The sequence below is a fragment of the Haemorhous mexicanus genome, chromosome Z (genome assembly GCF_027477595.1).
Source record: "Haemorhous mexicanus isolate bHaeMex1 chromosome Z, bHaeMex1.pri, whole genome shotgun sequence".
Classification (NCBI taxonomy): domain Eukaryota; kingdom Metazoa; phylum Chordata; class Aves; order Passeriformes; family Fringillidae; genus Haemorhous; species Haemorhous mexicanus.
In genome coordinates this window covers 30,722,832-30,736,072 of record NC_082381.1, presented here as the reverse complement: position 1 = coordinate 30,736,072, position 13,241 = coordinate 30,722,832, and the positions used below count along the sequence as shown (strand labels likewise).

General features: G+C 41.3%; 2 protein-coding genes across 5 annotated transcripts in view; one reads left to right on the top strand and one right to left on the bottom strand.

Moving 5' to 3' along the window:
- The window catches only part of AP3S1 (adaptor related protein complex 3 subunit sigma 1), a 28,014-nt gene extending 18,884 nt beyond the window's left edge, over window positions 1-9,130 (bottom strand). For 2 of the 4 annotated variants that reach the window (XM_059837164.1, XM_059837166.1), the window contains exons 1-3: window positions 8,788-8,947; window positions 6,856-6,947; window positions 4,131-4,242 (exon numbers count right to left, since the gene is read on the bottom strand). In XM_059837164.1, the coding sequence (XP_059693147.1) occupies window positions 4,131-4,242; window positions 6,856-6,947; window positions 8,788-8,925 (342 nt within the window). In that variant the 5' untranslated portion in view covers window positions 8,926-8,947. Of the gene's footprint in view, window positions 1-4,130; window positions 4,243-6,855; window positions 6,948-8,787; window positions 8,948-8,968 lie in introns of those variants that run through there. The other 2 variants (XM_059837167.1, XM_059837165.1) reach the window with 2 other exon arrangements.
- A 203-nt stretch (window positions 9,131-9,333) lies between these two features.
- ATG12 (autophagy related 12) lies at window positions 9,334-12,127 on the top strand. Its single transcript, XM_059837168.1, has 4 exons — window positions 9,334-9,543; window positions 9,684-9,820; window positions 11,276-11,338; window positions 11,694-12,127. The coding sequence occupies exons 1-4, from the start codon at window positions 9,372-9,374 to the stop codon at window positions 11,751-11,753; spliced, it is 432 nt and encodes a 143-aa protein (XP_059693151.1). The 5' UTR covers window positions 9,334-9,371; the 3' UTR covers window positions 11,754-12,127.
- The last annotated feature ends 1,114 nt before the right edge of the window (window positions 12,128-13,241 follow it).

Genomic DNA, 13,241 nt, shown 5'->3' with positions numbered 1-13,241 from the left:
TACCTTTTCAATGAAGGGCTTATTTTTAAAATAAGCAATTAAGAAAAAGATGGAGTAATTCATACATTAGTAGGAACATCACAAGGGTAGCAGAAAACTCAGGACACCTAATCAATTAAATGTATTGGAGCATAGATGCTGTCAAATACTAACAAAAGCAGGTGCAAAAGATGAGCTAGAAACAACAGGAGTAACTCATACCAAGAATCTCCCCTTCTTTTTCTTTACCTAAACAGCAATGGTAAACCTGAGGACAGAAGCAATTCAATCTGCCCTTGGAGAGTTCTCATCTCAGTGATACGCCTCTCTGTTTTTTATTTAATTAGCATAAAAGCATCTCTGGTCAGGATCCTTTATCCTTAAGAACTGAGAAAAACATGTTACATAAACTGCACTGCACTTCCCACATGCCTCTCACTGAACGCCATAACCTTGAAAGGCTCCATTGAATTTCCCGTGGAAAACTGATCCCATAGACACTGCTGCTTGCTGACTCATTATGTCTTCAAAGCACAGCTATGGGCCAACACACTCACCAATTCTTGGAGCTGACACAAGCTCTTAGGTCCACAACATAGTTAAGGTACCACTGTAAAGACCCCTCATTTTTTCCTTACGACAGTCTACAGCTAGTTGTGTTTTCACACACATTTTCCTTCCTTTTTGCAATAAAACATTGCTCTTCACAGGCTAACACAAAGATGCTAAAATAGCATGACAGAACTTACAGAATCCAAAAGACTGCAAAACCTAAGCATAGCACAGATGCTGACCTATCTCCCAATCTAAGAAAGCAAATATAATAAACTTGGGTTTATATTTAGAAAAAAAGGGAAGAAAATGGTCAAAAAATTAACAAAGTGAATTTGCCTTTTGAACGAAGAAATCCAAGTTGAAGACAGTATCAAACCTGAGGCAGAGTCTATGATTTGTAATGCATACAGCACATTCATTAAGCCTGAGTCAAGAAGATCTACCTGTGAAACAGCTCTGCCCTAATGGGGGGCGATAAGTGGCATTCACAAAACTACCTTAAGTATCACAACAAAAACTTACTGCTGAAAAGAACTGCAGACTACCATATGTAATCTAATCTCCTAGGCATTTATTCAGTTTACATGACAGAAACCCCCCAAAGTGCTATACTGAGTTCTAGGTTCCTTTACCAGTTTACTTGCCATCACAAACTACTATACATACCTACTTAGTCATACATTATACGTATGCCATAACTTTCAGGAAGAAACAAAGCTTATTTGCTCTATTCAACATCCATGTGTACATCCTGTGAGTCTACACTGGATGTGGGATTGACAAGTAATAAAAAACGTTCTGAGGGCCCTCTTTCAGGAAAAGATACATTCAATTCTGATTGCTACTGCTAAGAGGATTAAACAGATCCTTGTTCTGAGCCAGTCTAGAAATTAAAAATATTTAATTAATCTCAATACTCTTAATATTTAATGTATCTCTAATACTTTATACTACAATCAAATGGTTGAATGTGTAAGAGAATTCTGAATCCTCTACAGCTGTAGCTACTGTGGTGAGACTGAATAATGTATAAACAAAATCATACAAGTCAGGAAAACAAAGTATTTCTACAAATGGAAATATCATTTTTAGTATTTCAGTTTCCTTTAAGCAATTACGTTGACATCTAATTAAACACTGGGGCATTTTTGGAAACAATGTGAAATACAAAGACTAGGAGATTAAAATCTATTAAAGTATTTTTGGTACAAGAAGCAAAACATATTAGAGAAAAGTTTAAATTCTCTAACTCAAAAAGTTTGGTGGCTATATAATTATGAGTAGTAGTAAGCACAAGCAATTTGCTTCAACACCTGAACATACAATTCAGACTGTATGAATATGCTTCTTTTCTCTGTTCATAAACATTCGGGCACTTCCAGGTAAGAAGACACACTATGTAACAGGCAACTAAGCAACCCTGTACAACAAACTGCTAAGAACAGGCAGAACCACTGTGTACCTCACTCGTTAACACCGCACTGTTCAGATAATGTGGAATGTTCTATGACCAAAGATCATATAAGAATCCAGATGGGAGTTTCCTTCCCTCCTACCCACACAGGCACTCTTCTGGATCTACTGCCCAGAACAACAACACTGGTGCAGCTGTTCTGAACAGCAGGAGGTGTCTGTGAGAAGCTATGCAGCTTCAAGAAAGGTCTGCAGGGAATTGTGAGGCTTTAGAGACGCAGAGTGCTTCTACAGGGAAATAACCAACTGATACAATCCCATGTCTCAGGACAGATTTTACTTATGTAATAAATCAATTCTCTTGATGTGCAAGCTTTTGAAAGGCTTAACAGTAAGTTATATTTACTGTTTTATATATATATGTATTTACTGTCTATATATATATGTGAAAGAGAGATGCATTTTATGCAATATACATATGTGAAAGAGATCCATTTATGACATAAATCACTTCATGGTGTGAAACTGTTTTTTGCCACATCTGAGTTCACTAATGATCATCAGTGAAATTGTTTAATTGCAAGTTTTAAGTTGAAAAAAATCACTGACTTAGTCAGAGGCCCCTTGACCTAGGAGCATTCATATTACCAGATATGGTATTTGTTACTAGGTTGATAACAGACATATTCAGCAGTTTAAATACTGGCCACAGCACCAAGCCTGCCTGAGTTTAAGAAGCATTTGAACAATAATTTAAGGCACATAGTGTGATTCTTGGGGGGTCCTGGGCAGGTCCAGGAGTTGAACTCAATGATCCCAATGGATCCCTGAGTTGGAAATAAACTGTACCTGGAAGCCTTGCAGAAGACATTCTGTCTGAGGTGTCACTGATCTTGAACAGGCTCTGTCTGTTCTACCGGGCTGAGCAGGCCAGATCTTCTTAATATAATCTATTACCTATGATGTCCTTGGCAAAAATGAACTGCAGGAATGCAATGTACTGATTCTGACAAAGAGACTGTGGCACATTTAGGCGTTAGTCATAAACGTAACACAACCTGAATAGACACAGAGGCCTGTGCTGTGCTGCAGCAATTCCTTGGCTAAGGGATAAACTCGGCCAGCTCACTGTAACGGAGGAGCCTGCAGGCAGCTCCCACAGTGAGCATGCCACCTGCACAGCCTTGCCATGACCCCAAACTGCAGCAAGAAGCTCACCTGAAAATATCCTTTAGCAAGAGCTGTTTTCCTTTGAGGAAATTATATTATAGCTCAAAGATTCAAAAGAAGGAAAGCTTCTCTCCATAGACAGGATCTGCTCTGCCCCACGCACTGTAGGAAAACCCAACTGGACTCCACTGGGTGCCACATGAAGGTGGCATGCCCAGCACCCGAAGGGCTGTAAGATTTACCACCTACACTCATCTTTTAACTCTGCTCTATTAAGCAGTTCTCTTATTAAACCATTTGTGCTGTTGAGCCTTTCTTACTGACAAAAAAAAAGTAGGCTTATGGACCATCTTCCTCCTGAACAATCCCCACCCTACCCATGCCAATTCCCCTGGAGCAGAACACATACCTAGGGGAGCATTTGCCCTCCTTTTCCAAGGCATAACTGTCAAAAAGCTCATAAACCACAAGGAAAGTTTAATCCAAAGAGTTTTTGGACATATTTATGCATTATACATTTATAGTGAATATATATATATATATATATATATATATGCATGCATGTATGTGTGTGTGTCTGGATATTTATTAATATACATAAATACATATATACACACACATAAAGAGCATTGCCTATCAAAGTTCTCATAATCTACACTTGTAGAGCAAATGTTTGAACTGCGCCATTTTTACCTGCAACCAAAAAAGGTCTTGAAAAGCTAAAACAAAAACTAGTTTGTGCTCAGGACGAGCCCAACAGTTTCCTCACTTTCCCATCAACTTGGACAATGACTTTTTGAAAGGCAGCCCAGAAAACTTTAAAAAATCTGAAAATAATACTCAGCACTTCTTGGTATGTTCACGGTATAAATGCAACCTTCCAAATATTACCAAAAAAAAAGGCAAGCAAAATATTTAAGTTCTAAGCTACTTTAGAGTAGAATTACAGTTATTAAGAATAAAACAAAACAAAATAAAACAAAAAAACCTCAAAGCAGCACAACAGAACTTACTTGTATGAGGTCTAAAATACCCAGCTCACTTTCTGAGGAATCCACACAGAAGACAAAATACAAGGTGGCATAGTGTCGGTAAATTAGTTTGTTATCGGATCCACCTATTAATCTAAAGAGAAAATAAAACAAGGAAAGCTTAGTTAGCAACTCAGGCTGAGCTGAGCAAATCCTCACAGTAATTTTAGTTAACAGGAGGCCTATTATTAACAGGATAGCTGGAGCTATCCTAAATACAACTACATTGCAACTTTTATTTTGTTATATAATTCCAATGGAAGACTAAGTAACAAGACGACCAATTTACATTTAGCACACAAGCAGTAATTGTTATCCACAAGCATAAAAAATTACATCAAGCTGTGCATCTTTTTATTAAAATCAATTCAAACAGACCACAAAAAAACAAGTATTAAATGTACTTTCATTCCACACTAGCAGGCAGGCACTGAACAGGGATTAATCTGCTTTACAGATTAACAGTGTATGCCTATGGATCCTTCCCTGACCTTCTCAGAAGAGCATCAAGAGGAAAAAAAAAAAAAAAAAAAAAAAGAAATCTGTAATGAAGACAATGAAGACTGGCATTTGGATTACCAAAAAGCCTTAAATTAGGTTTATGATCTATTTAATAACAAAGAACATGTAACACTTGTGCTAAAAAATGTTTGATATCTTGAGAAGTAGGACCATATTTCAAGCAGTAAGTCATGATGCAATGTTACAGTCACAGAAGCAATTATACTTTTATGGACTCACTAATCATGGCACTGAATGAGAATAAGTCTAAAGAAGTTCTTCCACTCTTCTGCTACAGCCTCCCAAAAAAAGGCACATAGAGCACAGGAGATCTACATGAGACCACTGACATTGCTTTGAGGTGTAAGAGGCCAACTCCCACAGAAACAAAAGTATTTTTTAGGCTGAACCTACATAGCCATGACTATTGTGATTTTTCCTTAACTCTGTACCAGAACTGAATTACCCATTTGGTGCAACATAACTCATCCCTTTAGTTTTTGTCATTGTCACAGGGAGAGAATACACAGATTAAAAAAACCAAAATATTTTAGGTCACTTTTGTTTAAGCAAATTGCTCTGCATTAATGCTTGGCAGAGTGGGGATGGGGGTAAGGAAGGGGAACCCTAGGTTTCTGAAGAGCAGGAATTAAGTTTGTGTATCAGACAACATTATTACAAACAAATAGGACAGTGGAAATACCTAGCAATTGAAGTTTCTGCTTTTGTCATCTATTTAGCCAATTCTTTCAAATACTGCATAATTGAAGTACACATAAGTCTACACATAAACTGATGAGGGCTTTGGGTAAACTGCAAATTATAAAGTAAACCCTGTCCTGAAAGAAAAAAATACTGAAAAATTATTGAAATGGTAACACTGTGACTGAGCACTAGGAGGAAAGCCAGAATTCTGTTCTCTGACTCAGTTTATTCTTGTTAAGCAGCTGTCATTTTTAAAAAGCTCCAAATGTCTTCTGCCTTTCACTTACAGAATTCAAGCCAGAATGCTTCCAACTTGAGATCATCTCCAAGAACCTGATGATAGAATCACCAGTTGAGTAGTCAGAAAAGCATAATTTAAATTTAAAAAACAGTATATAAAAAAATCAGGAATCATTTTGAGGGAAAAAAAAAAAAAAAAAAAAAAAGACATCCTAGCTGATTTGGTACAGCTAAGCATTTAACTGACTCCGCACACAGAAAATCTAGGTGCTAGAAGACCAACTTTCAGTAATTCCCATAAATATAATATTTAATAGACTATGACTATCTCTGTCACAGACTGGAGATCATGAGCTTATTCCACCAATTCTGACCCCCTCTTCTAGAAGGTGGCTTTTTATCTATTTACTCTTGATGGCTAATAAATACTTCAAAATAAAACAGATCTCCATTTCAGAATTTCTTCAGCTAAAGCAAGATGACTTTCAAAAACAATGAAGATGATTCAAAAGAGATTTTTTTTTGTGTGTCTTACAGAGACAGACACATAAGCCTCACTTTCCTCCTACCTTGCTTTTTCTTTATCAATAAAATATCTTGGTTGAAACTGTACAAGCTAGCATATTTAAATCCTATTTTTTTCTTCCTAGTTCATACAGCAAGCCCAAATCCTGATAAAAAGGCTGTGGAATCCTACTATAAAGGCGGTCTGCTCAAATTTTAGGAGTTCAAGCCAAAGAACAGTTCTTAAGTATGTAATTTTCTAGAGAATTAGCTCAGTTGGTCAGAGCATGGTGCTAAAAACTCCAGGGCTGGGCTGTGGATTCCTATACAGGCTGTTCACTTCAGACACCTTGTGGGTCCCTTCAGAATATTCTGTGATTCTGTGAGTCAGTGGGTATGGCAAATGCCTATGCCTCTTAAAATGTGACCAGAAATCTTTAGCTTGATTATAGCAAAACAACATCTGCCTGTTCCTTCCCCATCTTTGTATCTGAGACAATTATAGCACTAGATATGGCACTGTGCCTATTACAGCACTACAAAAAAAAATTATTGCCTAGGACATTTTGGCATATATAGCTATGCTTCAGTTAGTAAAGAATATGCACACTTGCTGCAGAATGATATAATTCCTTGTGTATCAACAAATCTCAAGTGGCATGGCATTTACACTACAGCTGTGAAAAGCTGTATTGAAATCAGAAATAAAAATACTTGAAAGCCAGTATTTGTCATTTATTTCAAACTTGATACTTACAGTCCTCCTTCTAGGAAATTACAGACGTTTTCATCACGTTTTGATACTAAATGGAATGTTTCTCTGATAATTTGTTGCTGCGTATCTTCACTCTGTGAAAGAAAACACACTCTGCTAGGCAAACAGGACTGACAATGCACAGCACACAAGACTGTAAAACACAAAGTATATCAGCACTCTCAAACCATCTACTTCTGAAGCCTTAAATCCGGCGGCTAACAAGGCAAGTACTGTTTGTGTCATTTCAACACAAAAAGCTATTATTTACAAGTTGCAGAAGAAGGTACTACTGAGAAATGTGAAAAAGTGATTGTTTTTAAGGAACTTCTGTAAAAAATTAATCTAAAAGTAGGTATTTTTAAGTAAACCAGAAGTGCTCTCAAGTAGCATGAATTTTTTGTATCTCCAAGGTGGCCTGAACTACTTTTATCAATAAACTGAGAGTAAAACGAAGTCCCCAAAGCTTGAAGAGAGCAGAGAATCTTCAAATCCCACAATATCTAACACTTCCAGAAATACCCTAAAATACAAGGGCACCATGAGCAACAGGTTCTCCTAAGCCGTGACCTTAACTCTTAGCAGATCAGAAACATCTCTTCTGAGACTGAATTCTTCTGGCTCTTTAGAAACTTAATTTTTAACTTTGAAATTATGGCCACAGGTCTATATTCTGAAAGACAAAATGATAACATATATTTTAATTGCCATAAATTAGTATTTTTCTACCTAACTGTAAAATATTATGAACTTCACTTTATGCAGTTTATGTTCTGTTATATATCACATGAAAAAGCTAGACTCATGTTATAAGTTTTAGTATTATGAAAGAAGAGAGTACCTCTTTCACAGATCTGACCGAATTAACCTCTCTAGAAAGCAGGAGATGCAACCCCTCATAGAAAAAAAGCTGAGATTTGCCTCCAGTACCAGTGCAACTGACACAAAAGAATGTATAAGCTTCAAAAGGTCCACAAACAAATCCACATTACTGAAATCACACATAAAAATACAATCTATGATTGCACCTGTTTCAGTGCACCAGAAAGTTTCTTAGTTTAATTTGCTATTAACATTTTCAAAACTTCAAAGCATTCTGTTTACACAAACACGTTACCCTACTATAAGCATTGAGAAATTGTTCAAAGCCCAGTTATGAAACTAGTAGATCAGAACGGTTTTACAAGAAAAACCTGATATCCTCTGGCCATTTGTTAATCTCCTTTCCCTTCTACTTCAGTCAGACATAAGAAGGACGAGTATCAGTTACACACTCCTTTAATTCAAAACCTGACCGTGAAGCGTCACACTCATCATTTCTGCTCTGAGGTGCACAAGTAAGATACATCCCTTCCAATGAACTATGAGCTCTCTAATAACCAGAGCTGCAAAAAAAGGGGCCACATATCCACGGAATTCCGCTGCTAGAAAACGAGTTATTTGTTTACATAATTTTAAGAAATACCAACTGTTTTCTTGTCTATTTTAATGCCTAAGCAGACCTCAGCATATTTGCTAGGAAATACAGTACGCTCAAAACATTATCTTAAAATCTGTTATCTTTCAACTAAATCACGAGTTTCCGGTGCACCTTCCTTCCATCCAGACTGAGCGTTTGAGCTGCGTTTTCATTGTGCCTGCCTTCTACCATGTAAAGGAATGCTCTTTTCTAGTTCGTTACGTGTTCACGTTATCTGTGATTTGATAGTGAGACTGAGACTTTCCGAGAGGAAAGGTTCTGTTTCAGAGCTCATCCGCCCCGCTCTGCCAGCCCTGCCGGGCACAGAGACACGCAGCACCGCGCCGGACAGCAGGGCTTAGAGCGGCGATTCCAGGCGACAGCGCGGAGGGCTAAGCCTGCTGCTGAACGAGACTGCCTCCCTCCCCCCTTCACCTCCAGAGCCCCTAAAAGCCAGCTCCCAGCGAAAACACGACCAGCTTTGTCCGAAGCCTCACGTCCGCCGTCAAAGCACCGTCCCCTTCCCCACGGCGTTGCCCTGGGCCCGGTGCAGCCGGCAGGGCCGGGCCGGGCCAGGCGGGGAGCCCTCGCGTACACCCCCGCCGCCCGGCCATCGCAAGGCCCCGCCCGCCCCGCCGAGCCCCGGCCCGCCCGTACATAGCGCTGGTAGAACTTGGAGAGCCGCGGCTTGCCGTGGTTGTTGAAGATGAGGATGGCTTTGATCATGGTGGGACGGCGGCGGGGGCCGGCGGCGGCGCCCGTACGAGCTGTGCTGTGCTATACCCCCGTCCCCCTCCTTTCCCTTCCCTTCCCCTTCCTCTCCCGCTCCCTCCCTCTGCCCAGCCCCGTCCCGCTCTCGGGCCGGTGCCGGCGTGGCGCGCGCACCACGTGACCGGCGGGGCGCGGCCGCTGCCGGCGGGACGGCTCGCGCCGCACGTGACCCTCCTGGCGTGTCACGTGACGGGAAAGGAGGCGTCCCACGAGGGACAAAACGCCTCGCAGCGCAGGAGCCGCCCCCCGCGTGCCGTCACTTCCCGCCGCCCGCGCAGCAGCGGGCATCATGGCGGAGCCCGAGGAGCAGCCGCCGCCCGCCGCGGCGCAGAGCGGCGGCCGGAGCGACGGCGGGGAGGAAGCCCCGGAGAGCGGAACCGTGGCGGGGCCCGCCGAACCGGGCCCGCCCCCGGCCGGGTCGCCAGGCACCGAAGAGCCCGCGGGCGACGCGAAAAAGAAAAGTAATGGGGTGGGAGGCCGCCGCCGGGGCGGGCGGGCTCGGTGACGGGCAGGCGCGGCGGCCAATGGGCGGCGCGGGCGGGCGGTGCGGGCCAATGAGCGGCGGGGGGGCGGGCCCGCTGTGACGCGGCTCTCCCTGCAGTTGACGTGCTGCTGAAGGCCGTGGGCGACACCCCTATCATGAGGACCAAGAAGTGGGCGGTGGAACGGACCCGGACCATCCAGGGCCTCGTGGACTTCATCAAGAAGTTTCTCAAGCTGATGGCCTCCGAACAGCTGGTACGGGCGGGCACCGGGCAGGGGCTGAGCGCGTAGGGCCCACGCTGTCAAACCCTGCAAAGGCACTGTTGGAATTCAGGCTACAGCTGCCTGCAGGAAACTTGGAATAGGAGCACCGAGAGGACTATTCCAAGTAGACCCCAGGATGTAATATTGAGCGAGCTGTTGCGGCGCAGTGTAGGTGTGCTCGGCACTGACCTTTGGGCTTTTTGCGGTGTCTGTGTTTCTCGGTGTCTGTTAGACAGCAGCCGTGCAGCCGTGTGTCCCAGGGAAACATTGCTAGACACTGCGTACCTGGTGGTACTAGGTATAGAGACAGAGTATTAGAGAAGCAGTCCAGAGTTTTTGGGATCAGCTTTCTGAATCTGAGTGTCTGTTTCCTTCAGAAATCACATCTAAAATAGTTGAGCTACTGTCATACGACTGATTTCGCTTTTAAATTGGTGAATAGGGAGATGTTTGTCCTTGGACAGCAGAATGCTGGTGTTATTTATGGGTTCCTTCCTGTGGAAGTGACTAGCTTAAGTGCCCTCATGGTGACACTGGAAGAGCTGGAAATACAGTTGCACTGATTTTGTTTTTCTATAGTGAACTCTCAACACAGTCCGAAGTTTTTATTGAAGATAGACAGTTAAAGCTGGCCTCATTAAAGTAGTTAACTAAAATGTAGCTGAATTCATTCTGGTTTTGGTTTGGAGGATCCTATTTAAGTATATAGGCACAAAGGGCCTTCTGATTCACCTGGAAATCATGAGGGATCTGCTTTTCCATGGTTTAATATCTCAAAGAAGTGATAAGTATGGTATTGACCAAGGACAATCTCAACAGTTTGATTCCATGGCTGTCATCTCATTACCTCAGGACAAAAAAACCCAGGAGCACATAGCCTTTCTGTGTGGCTGAAGCCTAAGGCTATACTTCAAGAACAAAGCCCTAGGAATTTTATATATTTTGGAAATAGCACATGATACCCCAGTACCCACTGTTGCCTCACACAGCAGATCAGAAGGCCCTCTTTGTCTTTGAGGATTAGCTCCTGTGCATGTAAATGTATTTTTTGGGGCAGGAAGTGAGAAGTATGACTCGAAAATAGAACAAGATGTTTCTTATTTCTGTGTTGGCCATTCTAGTTGAGCAAATCTGGAATAGCATGAGTGGTTTGGGCTGAAATAAGAGCAAGAGCTAAACCACTTTGTGTAGCTGTATGGGAGAGTAGTGGGTCAGCTTGCAGGAAAAGGAAGTCAGCACATTTACTTTGGCTTGTTCTGGCTGGTCAGACAGAGGTGACTCCTTATAGCTCTGTTGCTCCTGCATGCTGAAGTGAAGATAGTAACTGGTCATATTCTGCTGCATGCTTAAAGATTATCGCAGAACTTTTGACTGCAGAATGATTCTTCTGTGTTCCCAGTGGGATCCCTGTGCTATCTCCATCTCTTCTCTTTCACTTTCTTGCAGTTCATATATGTAAACCAGTCTTTTGCTCCATCTCCAGACCAAGAAGTGGGGACCCTCTATGAGGTAACTTTCATCCTTAATATCCTTTCCAAAGGATTTAGCAGGATTTGTCAGCACACCTTGGACACTTGAAATCTCTCACCGCCCCTAGCAGTAAAAGTTTGCATTTAATGTAGTGTAGTTGATATTCTCAGATCTGTGTGAATGGGGTCCAAAGAGATGTGATTTCACACAGTTTCTGGAAATGCATTCCTTCACGTGCAGTGTTTTTTCATGCCTCTCACTGTAATGGGGAGCTTTCTCACAACAATATTCCATGACATGTTTATGTGATGGGAAGACTTTCTGTTTTGCTTCATGTATATGCTAGACCATGAATAATTGTAACAGCTATTGTTTTTTTTTGTTTTTCTTGCAGTGTTTCGGAAGTGATGGCAAGCTTGTACTGCATTATTGCAAAACTCAGGCATGGGGATGAATGACTGGCCACACAGTTGTTCAGGTTTTCTCTTCAAAAATGGAGAAAGGACTAACTTGAACTCAAGTTCCGTAAACACACAGAAAGAGGGATTTTTGCATTGCTGCCTATGAACATATGATGCAGATGAATAAGCAAAGAGCTGGTTAGGCTGTATGATCACATGGCTTTTTTTCTGATGTACATCTGGGGTACAGAAAAAACACCTGCACCTGCCATGTAGAGTAGAGCCAGCGTTCTTGCTGCTGACTACTTAATTACTGTATCTGAAGGGAAATTATTTCAGTTGTCTGCAGGACTGACTGGACTGCTCTGTCCATATGCTGTACTGAAGATAAGAGAACCTTTTTAATAAAAAAGTAACATCTGTTGTACATGTAGCCTGGGATTCAATTTACTTCTTACGTGTTGTACTTCTGTGGTGTGCATCCTGTTCTTTGTGAAATCTTTATCTTCAATATGCATTATCTCATATTATTTCAAGACAGTATTTTTATTTTTTTTTTCTTGTAATATATAGGGGTTGGTATCTGGTCTCATTACTCCACCCATTGCCTTCATTGTGTTGGTAATTTGAGTACCTCATTTATGATGGCACAGCATCACGGTAGTCTTCACAATACTTCTCTCCTGCAAAAATTTTGTGATGTTTTGTTGAAGGCTCAACACTTCAGCAACTTTCAAGGTGTTTCCTCTTACTCTGTTTAATGACTTGCATCTTTAGCTGAATGATGTAGCTAGCTGCTGCACCTGGAGTTCTTGAAAAAGAAGATATTAGCTGCTAAAACATCTATATATTCTCTTTTTCACTGCTGTTAATTTTCATGTTTTACGAGCTGTGTGGTCCACTAAACAGTAGAATGCAATTTATATTCTTTTGCTAAATCGTAGCAGTGAGAATTGATTTGAGGTTTTTTTCCATTTGGAGAGGACTTCGTACCTTGACTAGGGTGGTGACCTTTGCTTTTATTTATTGGAGAGTTTGGGTGTGAGGGGTGGAGATTTTTAGTGGGTTTATTTGAAATGTCTGTTGTACAGTCTTTTATGTTTGTTTAAGCTGAACCAAATTAAATGTTAATTATTTGCTTGGAAAATGTTCTTATGCTGGATGGCAGTTTTTGTCTCTGATGTAATCCAGTTCTTCAGCATGTACAGGCAAAACAGCCATTTCTAGTTTAAATCATATTTTTACTATAGTCTGGAACTGCTATTTCATGCAAAAGTGGCTCTTATGTAGTCTCTGCAACCTGTGTATTGGATTTTTTCCAACTGAGAGGTCTTCTGGAAGAGTAATACCCAGTTTAGCTTACTGACATTGTCCCAGTTTGCGTGCAGCATGCACATATGCCACTGTTACATGGGTACATGCTCTGAAGGCTTGCTATGTGGATAGCTTGGTGTATCTTGGCACTTTTAAGTGGAAAACTTGGGTTCCCTTCATTTAACTAACAAGGCAGAATTTGTTGTAAACTTTAAACTTTTAATAAT

Coding starts and splice junctions, on each gene's coding strand:
- ATG12 (XM_059837168.1), top strand. CDS start 9,372: ATGGCGGAGCCCGAGGAGCAGCCGCCGCCCGCCGCGGCGCAGAGCGGC. Junction 9,544..9,683: donor GGGCGACGCGAAAAAGAAAA/GTAATGGGGTGG, acceptor CTCTCCCTGCAG/TTGACGTGCTGCTGAAGGCC. Junction 9,821..11,275: donor TGATGGCCTCCGAACAGCTG/GTACGGGCGGGC, acceptor ACTTTCTTGCAG/TTCATATATGTAAACCAGTC.